The 23,721-nt window shown below is 42.6% G+C and overlaps 1 protein-coding gene across 3 annotated transcripts in view; it reads left to right on the forward strand.

Annotated features, from left to right (window-relative positions):
- The first annotated feature begins 8,955 nt into the window (after positions 1-8,955).
- Positions 8,956-23,721, forward strand: part of LOC129869613 (capping protein, Arp2/3 and myosin-I linker protein 3-like) — a 41,301-nt gene continuing 26,535 nt past the window's right edge. Inside the window, exons 1-22 of one of the 3 annotated variants that reach the window (XM_055944176.1) lie at positions 8,956-9,237; positions 11,689-11,783; positions 14,484-14,534; positions 14,633-14,692; positions 15,031-15,152; positions 15,281-15,375; positions 16,665-16,735; positions 16,860-16,933; positions 17,095-17,170; positions 17,271-17,359; positions 17,495-17,589; positions 17,686-17,772; positions 18,404-18,513; positions 18,647-18,724; positions 18,891-18,967; positions 19,500-19,604; positions 19,803-19,872; positions 20,141-20,222; positions 20,364-20,460; positions 20,632-20,686; positions 22,614-22,786; positions 23,163-23,231. In XM_055944176.1, coding sequence (XP_055800151.1) covers positions 9,180-9,237; positions 11,689-11,783; positions 14,484-14,534; positions 14,633-14,692; positions 15,031-15,152; positions 15,281-15,375; positions 16,665-16,735; positions 16,860-16,933; positions 17,095-17,170; positions 17,271-17,359; positions 17,495-17,589; positions 17,686-17,772; positions 18,404-18,513; positions 18,647-18,724; positions 18,891-18,967; positions 19,500-19,604; positions 19,803-19,872; positions 20,141-20,222; positions 20,364-20,460; positions 20,632-20,686; positions 22,614-22,786; positions 23,163-23,231 — 1,889 coding nt within the window. In that variant the 5' untranslated portion in view covers positions 8,956-9,179. Of the gene's footprint in view, positions 9,238-11,688; positions 11,784-14,483; positions 14,535-14,632; positions 14,693-15,030; positions 15,153-15,280; positions 15,376-16,664; positions 16,736-16,859; positions 16,934-17,094; positions 17,171-17,270; positions 17,360-17,494; positions 17,590-17,685; positions 17,773-18,403; positions 18,514-18,646; positions 18,725-18,890; positions 18,968-19,499; positions 19,605-19,802; positions 19,873-20,140; positions 20,223-20,363; positions 20,461-20,631; positions 20,687-22,613; positions 22,787-23,162; positions 23,232-23,721 lie in introns of those variants that run through there. The other 2 variants (XM_055944177.1, XM_055944178.1) reach the window with 2 other exon arrangements.

Here is a 23,721-nt window from a genome sequence, read left to right on the forward strand (position 1 = left end):
TCTATCTTTGTAGATGGTGGTCTGGCTAGGTGTGCGGAACTAGTACTGGCATCACATCTCCCTCAGTGACAGGGTGAGCAGGGCCCAGAATGTTAATGGAACCTGTGAGACAGAGAGGACAAGAAAAGACACTAGACTACTACATCTAGTGCAGATTATTTGGTATGTTATGCATAATCTCCATTGCACAAGGCACCCCCCCCCCCCCCCCAATGCTGCCAATGAATCAGTGATCAGTGATACAGGTGGCCTGAATCACAGATCACTGTGACTTTGCCGCTCTCACACCAGTACAGCCCACAGTAGAGAGAGGCTGCATGCTCCAGGAACCTCCTTCCTGACAGTGCCCCCTAGTGTCTGACACCCAGACCTAACTCCAAAGTCAGTGAGCTGCCACAATGTCCAGTCTGTGGAGTTACTCTCTGTGGAGTTACTCTCTGTGGAGTTACTCTCTGTGGAGTTACTCTCAGACACAGCAGGGCACTGGAGAGAGAAGAGCTCCCTTTGGAAGTGCTGTTGGCTGCTGGGGATCACTGCCAGGGAAGGTGGGGGGCGGGGTTACTGAGTAAGATCGTGGTCGAGCCAGCCTGGCACCAGTACCCACCGCCGTTGTCCCTGGCAACTACAGTGATGTAGTAACTGTCTCCACAGACAAGGCATTTGGGGTGATAACTTTGTGAGGTGTGTGTCTGAACCAGCGATGTCCAGGACCAGTTAGCACCTGTTTTCAAACTGCATCTTAAGGACATAGACTCCTTTAAGTAGATGGCTGATCCAGAGGTTCAAACATACACAAGCTCCCTGATACTGGGAGACCCTAGAGAAAGAGGGATAGCACAACCAAATGACCTGGATTGCAGCTGAGATTACATTAAAAGTACATAGCGCAAGTGATCAATGCTTTTCAAGATTTTGCACAGATTATTACAGCAATTGTGAAGATCTCCACAGACCGCCTACAGTACCTTTGCATGATATCTTAAACAAACATGCGTTCTATGATTGCATAAGACATTTACAGTGCCTTCAGAAAGTATACAGCCCCCTTGACTTTTCCCACATTTTGTTGTCTTACAGCTGAATTTAAAATGGATAAAATGTAGATTTTTTTTGTCAATGGCATACACACAATACCCCATAATGTCAAAATGAAAAGCTGAAATGTCTTAAATCAATAACATTCAAACCCTTTGTTATGCCAATCCTTAATAAGTTCAGGAGTAAAAATTTGCTTAACAAGTCACATAATACGTTGCATGGACTCACTCCGTGTGGCAGACATTGAATAGTGTATCAATACACCCAGCCACTACAAAGATAGAGGTGTCCTTCCTAACTCAGTTGCCAGAGAGGAAGAAAACCGCTCAGGGATTTCACCATGAGGCCAATGGTGACTTTAAAACAGTTACAGAGTTGAATGTCTGTGATAGGAGAAAAATAAGGATGGATCAACAACATTGTAGGTACTCCACAATACTAACCTAATTGACAGAGTAAAGAAGGAAGCTGGTACATAATACAAATATTCCAAAACATGCATCCTGTTTGTAACAAGACACTAAAGTAATACTGCAAAAAATGTGTCAATGGAATTAAGTTTTTTTCCTGAATACAAAGTGTTATGTTAGGGACAAATCCAATACAACACATTTAAAAATATATATATATTTAACTAGGCAAGTCAGTTAACTTCTTATGGCTGCAATCCCGTTAAGGGGATGATATGAAAACAGCCTAATTAATCACTAACCTTTGATGATCTTCATCAGATGACACTCATAGGACTTCATGTTACACAATACATGTATGTTTGTTTGATAAAGTTCATATTTATATTTTAAAATCTGAGTTTACATTGGCGTGTTACATTCACTAGTTCCAAAAACCTCCAGTGATAGTGCATAGCCACATCTATTCAACAGAAATACTCATCATAAATGTAGATGATAATACAAGTTATACACATGGAATTATAGATATACCTCTCCTTAATTCAACCGCTGTGTCAGATTTCCAAAAGACTTTACGGAAAAAGCAAACCATGCAATAATCTGAGACGGCGCTCAAAACTATAGTCAAATTAGCCGCCATGTTGGAGTCAACAGAAACCAGAAATTACATGATGATTTGATGATCTTCATCAGAATGCACTCCCAGGAATCCCAGGTCCACAATAAATGCTTGATTTGTTCGGTAATGTCCGTTATTTATGTCCAATTAGCTACTTTGATTAGCGCGTTTGGTAAACAATTCCAAAGTCACGAAGCGCGTTCATTAAAACGTGACGAAATGTCCAAAAGTTCCGTAACAGTCAGTAGAAACATGTCAAACGATGTATTGAATCAATATTTAGAATGTTGTTAACATAAATCTCGAATAGCGTTCCAACCGGAGAATTACATTGACTTCAGATGAGCGATGGAACGGAGCTCCCTCTCATGTGAACGCGCATGGTCAAAGAATGGTCACCTCATGGCAGTGGTGACTCATTCCTGTCTCCTTCGGCCCCCCTTCACAGTAGAGTCATCCGACAAAGTTCTACAGACTGTTGACATCTAGTGGAAGCCGTAGGAAGTGAATACTCATTCATATCTCGCTGTGATTTCTGTTATACTCACAGACATAATTCAAACAGTTTTAGAAACTTCAGAGTGTTTTCTATCCAATACTAATAATAATATGCATATATTAGCAACTATGACTGAGGAGCAGGCTGTTTACTCTGGGCACCTCTGTGCACCTTTCATCCAAGCTACTCAATACTGCCCCTTCAGCCACAAGAGTTTAAGAACAAATTCTTATTTAAAAAGACAGCCTAGGAACAGTGCCTTGTTCAGGGGCAGAACGACAGATTTTTACCATGTCAGCTCGAGGATTCGATCTAGCATACCTTTCGATTATTGGCCTAACGCTCTAACCACTAGGCTACCTGAGTACCACTCCATATTTTCAAGCATAGTGGTGGCTGCATCATGTTATGGGTATGCTTGTAATCATTAAGAACTGGGGAGATTTTCAACAACAACAAAAAATAAACAGGGAGTAGGGATAAACACAAGGCCAAATCTACACTGGAGTTGCTTACCAAGAAAACTGTGAATGTTCCGGAGTGGCCGAGTTACAGTTTTGACTTGGCAACAACCAATTTGAAAGAGCTTGAATCATTTTGAAAAACATTATAGGCAAATGTTGCACAATCCAGGAAAGGAAAGCTCTTAGAGACTTAACCAGATAGACGGACAGCTATAATCGCTGCTAAATGTTATTCTAACATGTATTGAACCAGGGGGTTGAATACATATCTAATCAAGATAAATTCGTTTTATTTTTTATAATTCTTTTTACAAATAACATTTTTCTTCCACTTTGACAAGGTTAAATAAATACTCTTACATTAGTTTGTAAGATAGCCTTAACTTAAGGCTATTTACTGTATTACGAAACGATTATTCAATTGTGTTTGGTTGACAAAAATTCCAGTTTGTCGACAAATTATTAATGTATACAGTTGAAGTCGGAAGTTTACATACACCTTAGCCAAATACATTTAAAGTCAGTTTTTCACAATTCCTGACATTTAATCAGAGTAAAAATTCCCTGTCTTAGGTCAGTTAGGATCACCACTTTATTTTAAGAATGTGAAATGTCAGAATAATAGTAGAGAAAATTATTTATTTCTTTCATCACATTCCCAGTGGGTCAGAAGTTTACATACACTCAATTAGTATTTGGTAGCATTGCCTTTAAAATGTTTAACTTGGGTCAAACGTTTCTGGTAGCCTTCCACAAGCTTCCCACAATAAGTTGGGTGAATTTTGTCCCATTCCTCCTGACAGAGCTGGTGTAACTGAGTCAGGTTTGTAGGCCTCCTTGCTCGCACACGCCTTTTCAGTTCTGCCCACAAATGTTCTATAGCACAGGTGTCAAACTCATTCCACGGGGGGCCGAGTGTCTGCGGGTTTTTGCTCCTCCCTTGTACTTGATTGATGAATTAACATCACTAATTAGTTAGGAACTCCCCACACCTGGTTGTCTAGGGCTTTATTGAAAGGAAAAACCAAAAACCTGCAGACACTAGGCCCTCCGTGGAATGAGTTTGACACCCCTGTTCTATAGGATTGAGGTCAGGGCTTGGTGATGGCCACTCCAATACCTTGACTTTGTTGTCCTTAAGCTATTTTGCCACAACTATGGAAGTTTGCTTGGGGTCATTGTCCATTTGGAAGAACCATTTGCGACCAAGCTTTAACTTCCTGACTGATGTCTTGAGATGTTGCTTAAATATATCCACATAATTTTCCATCCTCATGATGCCATCTATTTTGTGAAGTGCACCAGTCCCTCCTGCACCAAAGCACCCCCACAACATGATGCTGCCACCCCCGTGCCTCACGGTTGGGATGATGTTCTTCGGCTTGCAAGCCTCCCCCTTTTTCCTCCAAACATAACAATGGTCATTATGGCCAAAGAGTTCTATTTTTGTTTCATCAGAACAGAGGACATTTCTCCAAAAAGTATGATTTTTGTCCCCATGTGCAGTTGCAAACCATAGTCTGGCTTTTTTTATGGCGGTTTTGGAGCAGTGGCTTCTTCCTTGCTGAGCGGCCTTTCAGGTTATGTCGATATAGGACTCGTTTTACTGTGGATATAGATACTTTTGTACCGGTTTCCTCCAGCATCTTCACAAGGTCCTTTGCTGTTGTTCTGGGATTGATTTGCACTTTTCGCACCAAAGTACGTTCATCTCTAGGAGACAGAACGTGTCTCCTTCCTGAGGGGTATGACGGCTGCGTGGTCCCATGGTGTTTATACTTGCGTGCTATTGTTTGTACAGATGAACGTGGTACATTCAGGCGTTTGGAAATTGCTCCCAAGGATGAACCAGACTTGTGGAGGTCTACAACTTCATTTTTGAGGTTTTGGCTGATTTTTTTTGATTTTCCCATGATGTCAAGCAAAGAGGCACTGAGTTTAAAGGTAGGCCTTGAAATACATCCACAGGTACACCTCCAATTGACTCAAATGATGTCAATTAGCCTATCAGAAGCTTCTAAAGCCATGACATAATTTTCTGGAATTTTCCAAGCTGTTTAAAGGCGCAGTCAACTTAGTGTATGTAAACCCAATGGAATTGTGATACAGTGAATTATAAGTGAAATAATCTGTATGTAAACAATTGTTGGAAAAATTACTTGTGTCATGCACAAAGTAGATGTCCTAACCGACTTGCCAAAACTATAGTTTGTTAACAAGAAATTTGTGGAGTGGTTGAAAAACGAGTTTTAATGACTCCAACCTAAGTGTATGTAAACTTCTGACTTCAGCGTTCATGTCCTGAAAGATGCAGGTATAAGGGCTGGAATACTTGACAGAGAGAACTTGTTGCGAAGGGGAGTTCCTTGTGATACATCAGAGAGAGTGTATTTTGTATCAAAATACAGCACTGAAGCAAAGAACATTCAAAGAATCATTAAAAATAATTGGGGAAATATCTAAAGTGATACGCTACTACGCCATGTCTTCCCTGAGCCACCAGTCATAAGCTTTAAGAGATGTCCTACCCTAAATGACAAATTAGTCCACAGCTATCTTCCTGGTGACTCTCAAAAAACTTGGCTTGACCACAAACCCAAGGGCTCTTTTAAATGTAACCAGTGCAACCACTGCAGAAATATTGCAGAGAAAAAGTATTTTGTTGACACAGATTCTAAAATGGAGTATTACGTCAAGCATTTAATTAACTGCAAAACCACTCATGTCATCTATAGATTGAAGTGTCCACAGTGCAAGGTGTTCTACATTGGACGGACAACGAGACGCCTTCAAGACCGCTTAGAGGAACACAAGTACACCATACGGGTAGGCAATGAAGACTACCCCATGGCAAGGCACTACAAGTCCTTACACCATGGCAACCCTGCCTCCCTACAAGCTATGGGTATTGATCATGTCCCGGCCTCAATTAGAAAAGGGGACCGTCTTAAACAGTTAAACCATAGGGAAAGTTTAGTGATTTACAAACTACAGGCTACTAAGTACCCTGATTTAAATGAAGATATGCATTTACAAACTACAGGCCACTAAGTACCCTGGTTTAAATGAAGATATGCATTTACAAACTACAGACCACTAAGTTCTCTGGTTTAAATGAAAATATGGATTTACAAACTACAGGCCACTAAGTACCCTGGTTTAAATGAAGATATGCATTTACAAACTACAGGCCACTAAGTTCTCTGGTTTAAATGAAGATATGGATTTCTCACCCTTCCTGTAGGGTCGTGATGGGTCCATTTGCTGTCATCTAGTGGACATTTTGCTCAATTGCCCTCAGCTATGTTTAGACTGTTGTTGTTCATGTTTGCTGTGTTCTAGTGTACTATGGAATATATTGCTCTCTTATTCTTGACACTTCTCCCAGTCATATTTAAGGTTAGAACTACCTTTCTAAGTGTTCTGATACTTCTAGCTTGGAGTTTAATTTTTTGATAACATAGCTACAGTATTTAACTTTTTAATGTGTATAGTGTTGCTTACTAGGTGTGTCCAAACAATTTTGTAACCACTCCCTCTTCTAATTAGGGCTAATTGGAAAAGCATTTCAAAAGAGGACATTGTATTATTGCTCTGTACTCCCTGACGAAGGCCATGCAGCCGAAATGCGTCGTTTAAAAAAAAAACTGTTTCTATTGAACATGCCATACAAATAAAGGTATTTTAATTAATTATATGAAGAGTGCCTTGGTCCTCCTTTCTTTCTGATGACCAATTTACCCCTTTTACCAAAGAGCACCTTCTGTCTACCAAAATGTACTATTGTGTCCCTTAGTAGCGCTTCCCTTCCTCCTCTTTCTACTGGTTGAAAAACGAGTTTTAATGACTCCAACCTAAGTGTATGTAAACTTCCGACTTCATCTGTATGTTGGATTCACATCTCCATCTCACCCAAGAATGAAAGTTAAAGAAGAGGACTAAATCAAATCAAACTTTATTTAAAGTTTGATTTGTTTTAGTCCTATTCTTTAACAAAAACATTTTTTAAATAGTTTTTATTAATTGGTTTTTAGATCGCAACAGAATCACAACAAACAATATATACATTTCACCTAACAATCAACATTTCATAAGACACTGTAATTGGTACAAGTCAGTGTTGACCCTAATAAATAATAATACCAAATATGTATTTTTGGTTGAGATGGAGAATTGAATCCAACATATTTTTTATTTAACCAGGTAAGTTGACTGAGAACACATTCTCAGTTACAGCAACAACCTGGGGAATAGTTACAGGGGAGAGGAGGGGGGATGAATGAGCCAATTGTAAGCTGGGGATGATTAGGTGACTGTGATTGTATGAGGGTCAGATTGGGAATTTAGCCAGGACACCAGGGTTAACACCCCTACTCTTAAGATAAGTGCCATTGGATCTTTAGTGAACACAGAGAGTTAGGACACCCATTTAACATCCCATCCGAAAGACTGCACCCTACACAGGGCAATGTCCCCAATCACTGCCCTGGAACATTGGGATATTTATTTTTTAGACCAGAGGAAAGGGTGCCTCCTACTGGCCCCCTAACACCACTTCCAGCAGCATCTGGTCTCCCATCCAGGACCAACCCTGCTTAGCTTCAGAAGCAAGCCAGCAGTGGGATGCAGGGTGGTATGCTGTTGGCAAATGTATTAATTTGTAGACAAACTGGAATTAAAGCCAGACTAAATCAGTGGCACGGATCAAACTATCCAAGCAGAAAATTAATCAGCATCTGCTTCAAATGTTGATATTTGGTTGTGTTGAAAACCAAACACAATTCAATACCCAAATTTGTCTACAAATTAATAGTTAATATGTTGGATTCACATGTCCATCTCAACCAAAAATCAAAGTTAAAGAATGGAGTATAATCTAATCAAACTTTAAATAAAGTTTGATTGGATTTAGTCCTATTCTTTAACTTAGAATTTTAGTTGAAATGGAGACTTGAATCCAAAATATGAATGATTAACCTGAAGATTATATTTTAAATCAACCCAAGTTTGAAACCCTAGGCCTATCTATTGTACATTTTGTTGTTGAATCCTGGGTTAAATATAAACTAGCTGCTGATGACTTGCTTTGCAAATGCTTTATAGGCCTAAATAGTATCACTGATGTAACAGTACTTTATAAGTCATATCATTTCATTTGCTCTCTTAAACCTACCCTTTGGAATGACTTCGATAGCAACAGTGAATATATGTCGTTATTAAGACATCGCTCAATAATCATTCTCACGATAGATAGCACATTGGTAGTAATCATTGAGTAAGGGACAAATATAAAAGCTAAGCAGGCTTGGTTAAAACTCTCGATGGGAGACCAAATCAATAGCTGTAGATCAACTGCCCAGCCTATTTAAAAAAAATATTTGTTTTATAGTGGACAAAACGTTGAAGATCTGACGTTGTAGTGGGGGTTTAAGTGCATTGTTCAAGTGCATAACGGCAGGCAATAGCATTTAGGATTTGAACCCAGCCAGCTCATTACCTACAGCTTTTTCCTGTCAGGCCCGGAAGAAGGGAAGGTGGAGGGAGATCATTGAAATAATAGGAGACAGTGGGCTAGCATATTTGGTGGACTCAGATATTACTGGAAGCAACCGTGAAACTAATACTATTTGTCAATTGAATTGATCAATATATGATATTGGTGATATTGGTTCGAAGTGGCAACCCTCTCCAACCGCTAGGCTACCTCAGACTGTAGGCCAGTCCAATTGACTCGCATCGAGTCTGGCTGAAAACAGAAAAGTAGCCTAGTGTGATGTTTTGCACACTCCAGTTTTCCATCCATAGCCTTTGAATTGTGTTGGGGGTCGCCACTATTTCGACCAATATCATATATTGATCAATTCAATTGACAAATAGTATTAGTTTCACGGTTGCTTCCAGTAATATCTGAGTCCACCAAATATGCAAGCCCACTGTCTCCTATTATTTCAATGATCTCCCTCCACCTTCCCTTCTTCCACCGCCGAGCGCTCTCTCACGTTATGCTACTTCTCACAGTGCGGGTTGGTAGCAGCAGTCGTATGCTCTGGTGGAGCAGTCGGATGCTTGGTGGGATGCTTGCGAGACAAGCAATCCGTTCCGGTCACTATTGAAAAAGAGAAAGGGGCGGTGATACATGAAGAGACATGGCTTCTAAAGAGATAACTGCCTCTTGTTTTGTCAGTGTGAGCAGGGATATTACAGGTAGGAATCACCATTCCTATCACCATTATTATCATATGTATGATGCACCGATTCTGTCTTTGACCATTGCCGTGTATGTGGTGGTCTGCGACTGGACAAAGGCTTTGGAGGTTTATGAAAAATACTGCTTTCATATCTGCCAACAAGTGTTGTGAAATGTTTTTGTATTTTAAGCTACACGCGCATTGCATTAATTTGATCACAAAGTTAGAAAGTTGTGTAAAGCAAAGACATCCTGCTTCGTCAGGACTCAGGATAAAAGCCCAGCCGACTGATCATGTCAAATCTCTAGCCCATAGGAAAAGAGGCGTTGTGAAAATCATCGTGTGTGCATCACGCATGGATTTACTCACTCATAATGCTATCTGCATTCATAAATTCATGCCAGCTTTTAAGAATAGGAATTGTTACCGTCTCAGCGTGTTGGCAGTAAGCTTGCTCTTTTTTATCTGCAGTTTGTGTGTGAAAGATAGAGGGGGAGCAGTATGCCTTTTCTTGGCAACAATTTGTATGTATTCTTTGCTTTCCTTTTCTTTATTGAATGAGACAGACATGGCCACTAACCTACACTGCTCTTTCAGAGTATGATTTTATACCAGTGTATCCCAACCATGCTCCTCGAGTACCCCCAACAGTACACATTTGTATTGTAACCCTGGACAAGCACACCTGATTCAACTAATCATCAAGCCAACAAAGAGTTGAATGAGGTGTGTTCATCAAGGGCTACAGCGTAAAGGTGTACTGTTGGGGGTACTCAAGGAAACAGGGTTGGGGAACACTGTTCTATACAGATGACAAGGCTGCCATTGAATTGACACCAGCTTACATCTCACAAATTTACACCATCAGGACTTAATCACACTTTCACTCACCTACACCACACACACATGCTCACATTAGCAGGGAGGTTCTGAATTAATTACTCCTAATGGCTCTATTAACCACACTGTGATAATTATTCCAGTGGAATCCCTGCCTCGCAATCCACCCACCTGCCAGCCAGCCACCCCCATCTGCCTCAGAGAGTTAGACAGCTACAGAGCATTAGACCCCAGGTGGTCTTCTGCCCTGGCCAGCACAAGGTCATCATCTGTATGGAGACAAAAGACCACCTCTGTTTAAACAGTCATCATGATGTTCAGGTCATCATCTGTATGGAGACAAAAGACCACCTCTGTTTAAACAGTCATCATGATGTTCAGGTCATCATCTGTATGGAGACAAAAGACCACCTCTGTTTAAACAGTCATCATGATGTTCAGGTCATCATCTGTATGGAGACAAAAGACCACCTCTGTTTAAACAGTCATCATGATGTTCAGGTCATCATCTTAATAATCAGAACATTACTCTAACTATCCTGTCAGAAGAATCAGCAGCATTCTTTCATTTGACAGTGCATTAGTCACAGGTGAAGTACAGTATATTCAGTGCCTTGGTTTGTTATCCATAATCTAATACCTTTCACCATGTCACTCTCTCCTCCTGTCCTCCTCACTGGTCTTGCCCCTGTCTCTCTGATGGTGCCTCTCTGTCAGTGTGCCTGTCTGTCTGTGAAGGGATGTCCTGAGGCCCAGCCAGGTTATCTGCAGGAGTGGGGGGGGCGGGGTCACACATCTGACTGGGATTATATGTGACACACTGGAGCAGAGAGGAGCCATGTGGTTGTTGGTAGTAGTCATATTGTTCACATAAGGTTGGAGTTTGTGTGGGAATAAATTGTCTGGCATTGTATTTTGAATCTCATTAATAACAGAATGAATGAGATTGCAGGTTTTCGCCTTTGAAACACACAATTAATAATAAGATGTTTTTTGGTTTATTTGCATGATAAGATAATGAAATTACAAAAGCTCTTTTAGTTTGCATAATACAATGCAATTAACAGGTGATAATGGAAAAAATACAACAAGAAATGGAAAAACTGGAGAGAAAATACAGGAAGTGTTTTGTCTCCATCCACTCTCACCAAGTACTGTATTTCATCTCTGGTTTCCATATTCTATTAAAATGCTCTCTATTTTATGGCTTCATTCTGTCCTCTCTCACATATCTTCGTTTTACGGGGAAATTTTTGTGTGCCTGCCATTGAAAATATTGCTGTCTTTCACGTTTTAATGAAAAATACAATTCGTTTTGGAGACTCAAGGGTTTTCTCAATCAATAGCATAGTTTAAGATACCAGAAGCAGGGTCATATTCTACAAAATAGACAGTGACTGTGTTTCTGTGCAGCCTCTGATTATCTCCCTGTTTATAAAATTCCAGTATGTCAGTTTTAAATGAAAAGGTTGGTGCGCCTTCAGTCGGTTGGCGAAAGGGCTGTCCACTTGAAGGTCAAGCTTGTCTCTCTCACTTTTCTGATGTGCCGTATACTTGGTTGATTTGTGTGAAATGTTTGCTGTGTGCATTCGTGTGTATCTGACCTTGGATGTTTTTCTATTTACAGAGAGTATCAGGAAGATTATTGACAAGTCCTCAACCAAGTTTATACGCGGCATTAAGCTTGAAACCAAAAATGGCAAATCAGAGGATAGGATACTGGTGAGTAGTGTCTGAATAACTTACACTGGTAAAAACAGCAGGTGCTGTATTGATATGCTGACTGAGTGGGTGGTATTCCCACAGATGATTGTTGAGCTTTTGATATAGAAGAGCTCTCCAGACCATCCACACACAGTACTATTCCACCCCTCACTACGCCAAAAAACAAGTCTGATACAGTGGATGGATACTACATAACACATTGGATGGAAACCTGATGGGTGGTCTATGAGAGACATGATGCAACATAGGCAGTATTGAAGTGCAATTAATTGCTATGGTCAATTACATACTGAGCGCAAGCTATGGCCAGACTGGCCACATGCCATGAATATATTAAGTTGATAGGTTTCTGCTTCCCCATCCCTGGCTGTGCCTGGGCTCTGTATTGGAACAATGTAGGACAGAGAGGTCTGTAATAGCAGCAGCTTGGGGAGGCTCTGTCTCTCTGAGGCAATGCCGGGCACGGGCGGACCACTGCCTTTGATTCTGGGTGCTTTCATCAGAGTATGTGGGGCAAAGATGTGAAATCTCCATTTGTGGAGCTGCAGCCTTGCCAGCTCACAGAACTAAATCTGGGCCAGTGAGCTCTTTTAGTATAGATCACAACCTGTGTGAGTACAGCAAATAGGGAGAAGTATGAGAAACAGACCGACCAAATAACAAAAGCTGCTCAACACTTTTAGAAAGAAAGGTGCTATCTAGAACCTAAAAGGGTTCTGCGGCTGTCCCCATAGAAGAATCCTTTGAAAAAAAGCTTTTGGTTCCAGGTGGAACCCAAACGGGTTTCTCCTATGGGGACTGCCGCAGAACCCCTTTGGAACCCTTTTTTCTATGATTGTAGCAACTCCACATAAAACTGCATTGAAATGTTTTCATGTTTTTGTGCTCCCCAAAAACTACCACAAGCCTTCCCCTTAACTCCCTGATGAGGCAATGGGCTGAACCCCCAGCAGGGCAGGCAGGCCTTGGCAGAGAGTCATTCCCTTGATGACTGCTTAATGATTCATTATGGTGCGAGTTGGAAGAGTTTTGCATGTACCCTTTGCAATTCAGTGTCTTTGGTATGTCTGTCTATCTGTCGGGACTATGTTATCTCTTCAGTCCCCGCTGTCCAATCTCTCTCTGCTAAACTGTTCCTTTTTTTTTACTCTGAACTGTCTGTAATTGTAGTCTCTGTGGGGCTGAGGCTGAGGAGAGGGTTAGGATTTAAGGTGTCAAGGGAACGGGAAATGTGAAATGCTTGCTTGCTATTAGGCTTGGGCTAGGGTTAATATTTTATAGCAGGTTCAGGATGGGGCTAGAGCCATTGTTTTTATTTCATGTCATGGTCAATGTACTGTAAATGAGGCTTTGGTTTCCTTGATTGTGAATTATTTAACCAGGATACTTCCAGTACTTGTTTGTGTATAACAGTCGCCTCTCCCCTTTATCAGTCCAATAAGAAAAGACAGGCATCTCTGCTCCAAAAACAGACACATGCATAATGATATTCCACGATAAGTGTGGTATGTCCCTTTGATCTGGAAGACTTTGATGAGGACTCTCCTGGGGGAACTGTCTCCCCACCCTTCTCTCCTGGGGCAACTGTCTCCCCACCCTTCTCTCTTGGGGGGACTGTCTCCCCACCCTTCTCTCCAGCATGATTTACTTGTATAAACTCATATGGTACAGTACGCACACACTGTCTCCACCCCCTACCCAGGATACCTCCCCCCAACTCATCACGTTAATGTGATACTATCTGCACGTTTTAATCAACTCCTTCAGACACAGTGTCTTTGAAGTGACTTGTTGGAAATGCAGGAGACTCTCCCCTCGTTGTGGGGGGCTTGATGTTGTGTGTGTGTGGGGGGGGGGGGGGGGTTGATGTTGTGGGGGGTGTGTGTGTGTTGTGGCTGCCGGCAAGTGTTTGACTCTGATGGGTAGAGTCAAGCACCTCTCTCTCAAAATGCAATAGAGAGGGGGAGCCATCATTTAATTACAGCTTTTCAGTAAGAGGGCATACTGTGTACTAGTGTTACTGGGGAGAGAACAAATGAGAGTGATAGCCACAAAGAGAAATGCAGAGGAGAAAATGTTCCTCCATCCCTCCTCAGCTTCTTCTCAGAGAGCTGTTTTAAAGGGGAATCAGAGAGGAAGGGGGAAATGATCAGGAGTGAAGGACGAGAGTCTGAGAGAGGAAGGGAGAGAACATCTGATAAATATGTTTTTTTATCTGATGAAAATGTTACACTGTGCTTGAACAATATTTACTAAAGATTCTTCATTCTCCCCAAAAATATGGACAGAAGGAGCATGAGACTAGGGCATAGAGATTGTGTTTGTAGCTCAAGGGGATTTAATGTGTGAGCGTACATTTACAGTACATCTGTGTGTGGGTGTGTGTGTATGTGTGATTTATTTGAATGACTTCCCTATGTAACTATTATTGTTGTAATAATTTCTATAGAGCATCTTAATGCACAGCCTGCGAATGCAATCCTCCCCAGGGTACAGTGCAGCCCATCCATAGCATGATGTTATGGAAAAAATATTCCTACCCAGATCAATAGATGAATATAGAGAGGACTCCACATTTCACTTGGCATTACCATGGCAACCCATCAGAGAATCTGATGCCCTTAGCGAGTCTTGAGTGTGCAGTGAACTTTTGCTCAGGATGGATTTAATTTGTTCCTGTTTCTCTGGCTGTCTCAGGTTCTCACTACATGGAGACTCTATCTCCTGGTTGCCAAGGTTCCAACAAAGGTAGTGCACATGATCCGTATGTACAGTATTTACCACATACCATGCACATAATTATCAGCATGTTAACAAATAGGTGCAAAATGTGGCGTTCATTGCAGATAGAGGTGACATTTAACTTCTTGGAGATCCGAGCCATGAACAGTCACCCAGAGCATCAAGTGAGTAACATAATGCCAGGTGAACTGAGGTTTTGAATGGCCATGTTAGTGCATTGTCCCTGTGGCCTCTTCATTACAACTGATTAGTTGTCTAAACAAATTTATTATGGAGTGTCAATCATCTCAACATCTGAGTAATTATTTGAAATCAGTTAATCTCATTATTTGGCATAATGGGGATATGAGGATCTTCATTCCTGTAAGTAGAGCTACTGTAACCATATATATCCTGCAGTTAACTGTCAGTTATCCATTTCAAACTTCAGCACTATGCCATCAAAATCACTGTGGTGCCTGTATCACTCAACAGTCATTGAAACTATGCTGTTTCTGTACAGGTCGTCATAGACACGGACAAGTCCACTTATTCCTTGTGGCTACAGTCACGTGACCACCTCAGTCATGTGGTCAGCCATGTTAACTTTGCCCTGTCCAGAATATTTAACAACTCTGTGTTTGCGTAAGTGTCCATTCTCAGACAGCACAGACTCCTTTACCAGACAGTGTTGAAACCCAGACAAATAAGTAACGTTAGCTAATTTGTCCCTTCTAACTTAAACCTCCTTTTGTCCTCTCTCTCTCTTTCAGTCCCTCCATCTGTCATTCAGACAGTGAACTTTCTGAGGGAAGCAGGAAGTACTCCCCCAGCTCAGAGACGTCTATGGAAACCCAGAGGGCCTGTGGTAAGAGACTCACAGGCAGGAAGGCAGGCATACAAAGACAGACAGACAGACATACACACAGCATAAGCAGGCATGTGCACAGATAGGGCTCTACCTGTGCAGAGCACATGCCCCTTTGCCTTTCCAGTCTCCAAAGTGCCCTTTTGGGTGGTGGTATAATTTCCCCCAAAATTATAATTTTCTAATAAATATTTTGTCATTGTTGTTCAGCAGTCATCGCGTGCGCCTGGTTGTGCCTGTTTCCCAGTCTGCCCTGTACGGAGATTGTGCGCACCTGGTATCCGAACATGCATGGCTTGAGAGATGCGGTCACTGGTCATGTGTGTGTTCGTGTGTGTGTGGCTAGCTACCTTTTTTAAATATCAACAGTACTGCCACTGTAGCGTAACATTTGATGAACACTTGATTCAGCCTACATCATCATCACTATTCAGTCTGGTTGGCTGATACGCTCAGCAGAGAGAGGCAGAAAGACAGGAGCGACTGCATCATCGGCCTCTGACTGAACTCCATCCCTCCTTCAGTCAGGTTATGCACGTGTGTCAGGGCAGCAGCAGCGCAGGTAGTCTAGACTCTAGCTAACCATCATATACAAAAATATCCACACAAGCCGCTAGCTAGCCGTACATTATGAGTTAGGCGATTATGAATATTATATTATGAACTTATTATTTGATTCGAGCATTGAAGATAAATCACAGTCAGTCAAATAAATCGAGCTAGCTAAATGATCAGCTGAAAGCCCACCCTCTTTTCCAGATGTCAATCACGAGGCACTGTATTTAGCTTGCTTATGTGTGATGATGACTGAGTGTGTTGTTGCAGAAATAAATAGGTCCATGGTCAACAATGTTATACATTTGGAGATATGAATTGTGAAGGGGTGCGGGCATTTTGAGCACATGCCCCTTGAAAGGTCTCTTCACGTACCTCTGCATATGAGACAGATTCAGGAAGATGATAGACAGTCATAGGAAATTGTTGAGTAATTTGATTAAGAGACAAATGGATAGAGAAACCCACTGCACTACATACAGTGTATAGCACATTTACAGTGGACATTTTAGTCATTTAGCAGACACTCTTATCCAGAGCAACGCACAGTTAGTAGATTCATCTTAAGATAGCTGGGTTCACAACTATATTTTTACACAGACATTGTAGAGTAATTGCACTGCTTGTTGTCTCTCTCTTCCCTTCTTTCTTTTCCCTCTTTCCCTCTCTGAAATAACCAAGTGCTATTTAAACACTCACCATCCGCTATTTTTCTTCCTCACTGTCTGTCTCAGGAGGGTTTTCGGAGACCTACGCTGCCCTGTGTGACTATAATGGAATCAGCTGCAAGGAGGAAGTGCAGTGGGTAAGCGCAATGGGAGTGGGCCGGTTGTGTGTGAGTGCACAGGAGAGTTATATACAACACTGTACTTTCAATTGAGGGGGCCATATACTATAGCAAGTGGACTCATGGGTAATCTTGTTCCTAGGATGTGGACACTATCTATCACTCCCAAGACAACAGGGAGTTTAATCTAGTGGACTTCAGCCACCTGGAAAGCAGGTGAGAGAAGGGGAGAGGGAAAGAAAGACAGAAAGAAAGAGGGCATAACTCTATCAAGTTGATGCTGCTGCAGCCTTAATAAATCCAGTTGCTAAATATATATTAAAGGTATTATGAAATGTACCTGTTTCAGTGCAGTAATTGTTGTGTGTTTATGACAGGGACTTGGCAGTTATTGTGGCATCAATGGCGTACAATACCTGGTTCACCAAACTATACTGTAAGGACATACGCATAGTAAGTATCCTTCTGTCTGTCTCTCCTTGTGCTTTAAATGGTAATTGATATTATTCAAGTTATTATGCGTGCAATGAAATTAGATCGTTTCTAATTTCAGGGGTCAGAGGTCACTGAGCAGGTTCTGCACACCCTCAGTAAGTCCTCCAGTCTGGAAGAAATCACTCTGGAGAATGCTGGGCTCAAATTGTGAGTTTTCCCTTGCTTCACACTTCTCACCCATACTTTAAAAAATAATAAGAATTGTGTTAGAACCTTAAACTGAAAAGTGTTTGTGTGTGTCAAATGTCCAAATGTGTGTACTGTATATTGTGTATGTTGCAGTGACTTTCCTCAGAAGCTGTCAGTTGCGCTCTCAGAGAATCCTGCTTCTGTCATCCACTCTCTGAATCTGGCCCACAACACACTGGACAACCAAGGTACCAAGCAGATGCCTAACTTCCTGTTTGACTTCCACACTAATTTGACATCCACATTATGTTTGTTTTAGTGACATCTCTCCTCCTCTGGTGTAGGTGTGGCTAACCTCATCCAGCAAGTGTGTCGCCTCAGCAAAGGACTGCGTCTCCTCAACCTCTCCAAGACCTTCATCAACTCCAAAGGTTTAGACTGCTTCACCTCTCCATCCTTCCATTGCTCAATCTCTCCATCTCTCTACTTTCCACACCCGGAGAGACGGCCCCACCCCCCTGTCCTACTCCATGTTTTATAAGCATCCTCCTCTACATCTCAGTGTCCCCTGACGTTAATACAAGGCAGTAATTCAGCAAGCAGGGACAGTCAGCTGGAGAATCAGTTAATGAACACCTCCAACTGTGTTTGGGTTTGACGAAGCAGCAATAGCTGATGGAACATGCCACTAAGCTATGCATGCATGCTACTTTTCTAGTTGAGGTGATATAAACCTCTGTACCTCCTGTAATTCCCCCACCAACATCTCTGTGTGTTAACGTAATGTTTTGTCTACTCTACAAAGCTTCAAGAGTCATGATATGCCCCCACGGTAACCATCCTTCAGGTAGATTGCTCTGTGTTACTCCCCCACTTTTAAAATATTTTGAATTGGAATACTGAATATTGAATTAAGAATTATACTTCACACAGGTACGGATGAGAATCACATGACTAAAAATATTCTGAAACTGGATTTTCGTTGTTGTGTAAACTGTGTACATTTGCATTAGCTAGCTGAATGCATCTCTCATGGCTTCCCCCTCCCTCTGTGTGTTTCAGGTGTGGTGTCTCTGTCTCAGGCTCTGTGCTCCAGTGATGAGTATTCTAACTCTCTGCTGCACCTGGACCTGAGCAAGAACCCTGGGTTCCTGTCTGGGGAGGATGCCTCGGTTAGAAAACACACACACATACACTTATACATACACTCTTACTCTGTAAACAAACCAACAGTATAGTAAATGCACTGCTGATGCCTTATGAGTCAGTTTCTCAGTTAACCATATTTCCTCTTTCTTTCTTTAGAATCTGTGCCTGTTCCTGTCCCAGCCTAATTGTCTGGTCCATTTGGACCTGTCTGGCACTGACTGTTCTGTTGACTCGGTGAGAATCTAGTGTCTCTGAGAATTTGATTGCACACTTATAGAATTAAGCATTTTAAAGAGTTTGTCTGCAACTTCTGTCTTTTTCTTCCTCTATAATCCCCAACCGCTGTCTTTTTCTCTCTCCCACTAAACTGCACAACACAACTCTCGCTTCTCTCACGTAGCTATTTGGGGCTCTGCTGAAGGGTTGTTGTGCCGATCTCTCCTACTTGAATCTCTCCAAAAATACCTTCTCCCACAGGTTAGTCACATCCTTGAGATGAACTATTTCTTTGGTGTGATGTGGCAGAAAACCGCTTTGAGGCTCGGCGTGAGGATGGAAGGCTAATTTTTAGCAAGGGATCTTTTTTTTCTTAAAATCCTCAGGCTTGATCTTTCGCTCTCTTTTACTTTTCAATCTTATCTGTCTTATCTCTGTCGTTCTCTTCAATGTGAAATCAAAAATATGCTTTGTGGGAATCACTGGAACATTGTGTTCCTTTCTGTAGTTGTGTCTGTGGTTTTAAACTCCTAGAGCTGTCTGCATAGATAAGACTCATGAATATGAAGCAGAGCTATTTATCATCTGACCCCACTTGCCTCCTCCTCTTTGACCAGCTCCATTGTCTCTGTCTCATTCCATCTGAATACGCTCTCCACTTCATACCAGTCTCTTATTTACCCAGACTATCAACAATTTACCACTCACCTTCTATCGCTTTTCCCTCCCACTCCATCTCTACTTCTTCCTCTCCTCTCTCATTCATCTCACTCTGACCTCGCTCCTCTCCCAGGAAAGTGAAGGAGACCCTGCCGTTGTTCCGTCAGTTCTTCAGCTCGGCCTTCAGTCTCACCCATGTCAGCCTGGCCTCTATGAAGCTGCCCCCTGAGGCCCTGAGGTCAGTTCCCCTATTCTCCCCTGGTCTCTCTCTCACACCTGCATCTCACTGGAGTGACTGGGGCCAGGCTAGCTGGTCACCATGACAAATGACACTACGTTAAAGGGTGTGAATTTCCAGAAAGAGAAAGAAGCTAAAAGGTCTTTGTTGTAAACACCTTTTCCCCTTATGTTTATTTGTCCCTCTCTCTTTCTTTAGGTCTCTCTTCATCGGTCTGACCACAAACCCTCACATCAATGACCTACACCTGGACATTAGTGGCTGTGAGGTACAAGTCTGTCACTCGTACACAACATTCAATTCCTGCTGGCCTTTATATAATTGACCATGTCTATCTCTCTGGCATTCATTGCTTATGTTTCCAATAAGGACTTACTGAGCAGTAGCTATAGATGAAAACTATGTCAAGGTCTCCTGTTATTGTGCTTTGAATGTCCTCCTCCTCTCACACATGCTCTCTGTCCTGTCTGTCTGGTCTTGTCTTGTCTTGTCTGGTCTTGTCTGGTCTGGTCTTGTCTTGTCTGGTCTGGTCTCAGCTGAAATCTGCAGGAGCTTCTGTGATCCAGGAGCTGTTCCCTAGGCTCTCCTCCATCGCCACTCTGGACATCTCGGACAACGGTGAGCAGAATGACAGACTGCACCACTATGGCACAGTTGTGATACTCTGCACCACTCAAGCTAGTTTGTGTGAGGGGGTTGTCTGTTTGAGCTTGTTTTGTATGAGGGGAGGGTGTGTGCTTGATGTAGTTGTGTTTACAGGGCTGGATGCAGACCTTCTCTCAGTTCTACCAGCTCTCTCCAGACACACCTCCCTAAAGCACCTGTATCTGGGCAAGAACTTCAACATCAAGAGCAGGTACAGTACTACAGAGGCACTCTGTGTGTGTGTGTGTGTGTCAGTTTGCATCAGAGCTTGATTTTCCTCAGGCAGACTAGGATGATTACGATAGCAGCAGGAAATGACTAGTGCCAGAGCTCCTGCTGAGTGTAGCCTGAACTGCCTCTCTCCCCATGGATCTATGTACAGGGTGCTGGATGAAATCCTACACAAGCTGGTCCAACTCATACAGGAGGAGGAGTGTGTGAGTGAGAATGCGTCACAATTCACACATCATTCACACATTACACACAATTGAATATTCACTGATTGTACGGAAACACATTGTGAAATACTGATATTCTCCACACACATGTACATGATATTCTCTCATACGTATATACTCTTTATTTTCTACAGTATAGTGTTTCCCTTCGAGTACCTTGTATTCAGACCCTTTGACTTTTTCCACCTTTGGTTAGGATACATCCTTAGTCTAAACATGTTTTTTTTTTTATTCCTCATCAATCTACACACATTACCCCATAATGACAAAGCAAAACAGTTTTTTTGAATTATTTTTCTAAGTTAATTTATTTTTGTGGGGGAGGGAGAAATATCACATTTACGTAAGTATTCAGACCCTTTACTCAGTTCTCTGTTGAAGCATCTTTGGCAGCGATTACAGCCGTGAGGCTTCTTGGGTATGAAGCTACAAGCTTAGCACACCTGAGTTCTCCCATTCTTCTCTGTAGATCGTCTCAAGCTCTGTCAGGTTGGATGGGGAGAGTCACAGCTATTTTCAGGTCTCTTCAGAGCTGTTGGATCGGGTTCAAGTCCGGGGTCTGGCTGGGCCACTCAAGAACATTCAGAGACTTGTCCCGAAGCCACTCCTGCTTTGTCTTGACTGTGTGCTTCAGGTCGCTGACCTGTTAGACTCTGGCGAAGTTTCACCTTCCGAGGTTCTGAGCGCTCTGGAGCAGATTTTCAGCAAGGATCTCTCTGTACTTTGCTCTGTTCATCTTTGCCTCGATCCTGACTAGTCTCCCAGTCCCTGCCGCCTAAAAACAGCCCCACAGTATGATGCTGCCACCACCATGCTTCACTGTAGGGATGGTGCCAGGTTACCTCCAGACGTGATGCTTGGCATTCAGGCGAGCAAAGAGTTCAATCTTGGTTTCATCAGACCAGAGAATCTTGTTTCTCATGGTCTGAGAGTCTTTAGGTGCCTTTTGGCAAACTCCAAGCGGACTGTCATGTGACTTTTACTGAGGAGTGGCTTCTGTCTGGCCTCTCAATACCATAATGGCCTGATTGGTGGAGTGCTGCAGAGATGGTTGTCCTTCTGGAAGGTTCTCCCATCTCTACAGAGGAACTCTGGAGCTCTGTCAGAGTGACCACCGTGTTCTTAGTTACCTCCCTGACCAAGGCCCTTCTCCCCCGATTGCTCAGTTTGGCTGGGCAGCCAGCTCTATGAAGAGTCTTGGTGGTTCTAAACTTCTTCCATTTAAGAATGATGAAGGCCACTGTGTTCTTGGGGACCTTCAATGCTGCAGACATTTTTTTATACTCTTCCCAGATTATGTGTTTGACGTAATCCTGTCTCGAAGCTCTATGGACAATTCCTTTGACCTCATGGCTTGGTTTTTGCTCTGACATGCACTGTCAACTGTGGAACCTTATATAGACAGGTGTGTGCCTTTCCAAATCATGTCTAATCAATTGGATTTACCACAGGTGGACTCCAATCAAGTTGTAGAAACATCTCAAGGATGATCAATGGAAAAAGGATGTACCTGAGCTTAATTTCGAGTCTCATAGCAAAGGGTCTGAAAACTTATGTAAATAAGGAATTTCAGTTTTTTTATTTTTATTAATTTGTATATCACTCCATGGACCTCTTACTGTGGGCTGTAACATATTGTGCCCTCTGAATTATTTCCTTTCTGTACAAAACTGACACATCACTCTATTACAAATGCTACATTCCTCAGTTCCTCCTCAGCACTGCTGCCACCTGTTCCTAGCCGTATTTAACCATCTCTCTCCACTGTCATCTCCTTCTCCTTTATTTTCCTGTCATCTGTTCTGTCCTACCCTTTTCTTCTGCTTTACCTCTCTACTGCTCTCCAACCTATCCCATCTCCCTCCATCCTCACCCTCTCGCTCCCCTCTTCCCTGTCCCTCCCCAGGCCCTCCAGTCCCTCTCCCTGGCTGACTCGCGGCTGCGTTCTCGGGGCACAGTGCTGGTAAACGCTCTGGGCAGCAACACCTGTCTGCGAAAGGTGGACCTGAGTGGGAACAGCCTGGAGGACATTGGAGCCAAGATGCTGAGCAAAGCCCTACAGATCAACACCACACTCAGGCAAGAGACAGAGACAGGGAGGGAAAGAGATAGAAGGTATGGTGGTGTTTGACACTGGTTCTCCCTGTCCTGACAGGAGTGACTTGGTTGGATGGTTGTGGTTGTGTTTGACACTGGTTCTCCCCTGTCCTGACAGGAGTGACTTGGTTGGATGGTTGTGGTTGTGTTTGACACTGGTTCTCCCCTGTCCTGACAGGAGTGACTTGGTTGGATGGTTGTGGTTGTGTTTGACACTGGTTCTCCCCTGTCCTGACAGGAGTGACTTGGTTGGATGGTTGTGGTTGTGTTTGACACTGGTTCTCCCCTGTCCTGACAGGAGTGACTTGGTTGGATGGTTGTGGTTGTGTTTGACACTGGTTCTCCCCTGTCCTGACAGGAGTGTGACGTGGGATCGTAACAACACCTCAGCTACAGGATTCCTGGATGTGGCTCGAGCCCTTGAACAGTGAGACTGTTTGTGCTTCAAACACACACACACACACACACACACACACACACACACACACACACACAGACACAGACACACACACACCCACACAGACTTCTAAGCAAGACATTTGATTTAAATAGGATCCGGGAGACATTGGGGTACCTGAAGTTCTGTCTAATTTACATTCACTGTTGTTCTGAGTATTTTCTGAATTAGCTGGCTAATATATAAACTCAGGTACACAGGAACCAAACCTAGCTTACTTTGCACACACAGGACTAAACACGTACTTGTGAGGGTCAGCCAGAGAGCTTTGACTTCCCCTTAATCAGGCTGCAATAATCAAAGCATTACTCATCCTATCACAGTGCCATAGTCCAGCATAATGTGGGGGAATTCTGGGAGTTCTGTCCACTGGGGATATTAAGGCTTGGGTCTCTAACTGTTTTTCTGCCGCTCTTTTTCTATTTCCTTCCTTTCTGTCTCCTCTAACTCAAACCTCTGT

The sequence above is a fragment of the Salvelinus fontinalis genome, chromosome 14 (assembly GCF_029448725.1).
Source record: "Salvelinus fontinalis isolate EN_2023a chromosome 14, ASM2944872v1, whole genome shotgun sequence".
NCBI lineage: Eukaryota > Metazoa > Chordata > Actinopteri > Salmoniformes > Salmonidae > Salvelinus > Salvelinus fontinalis.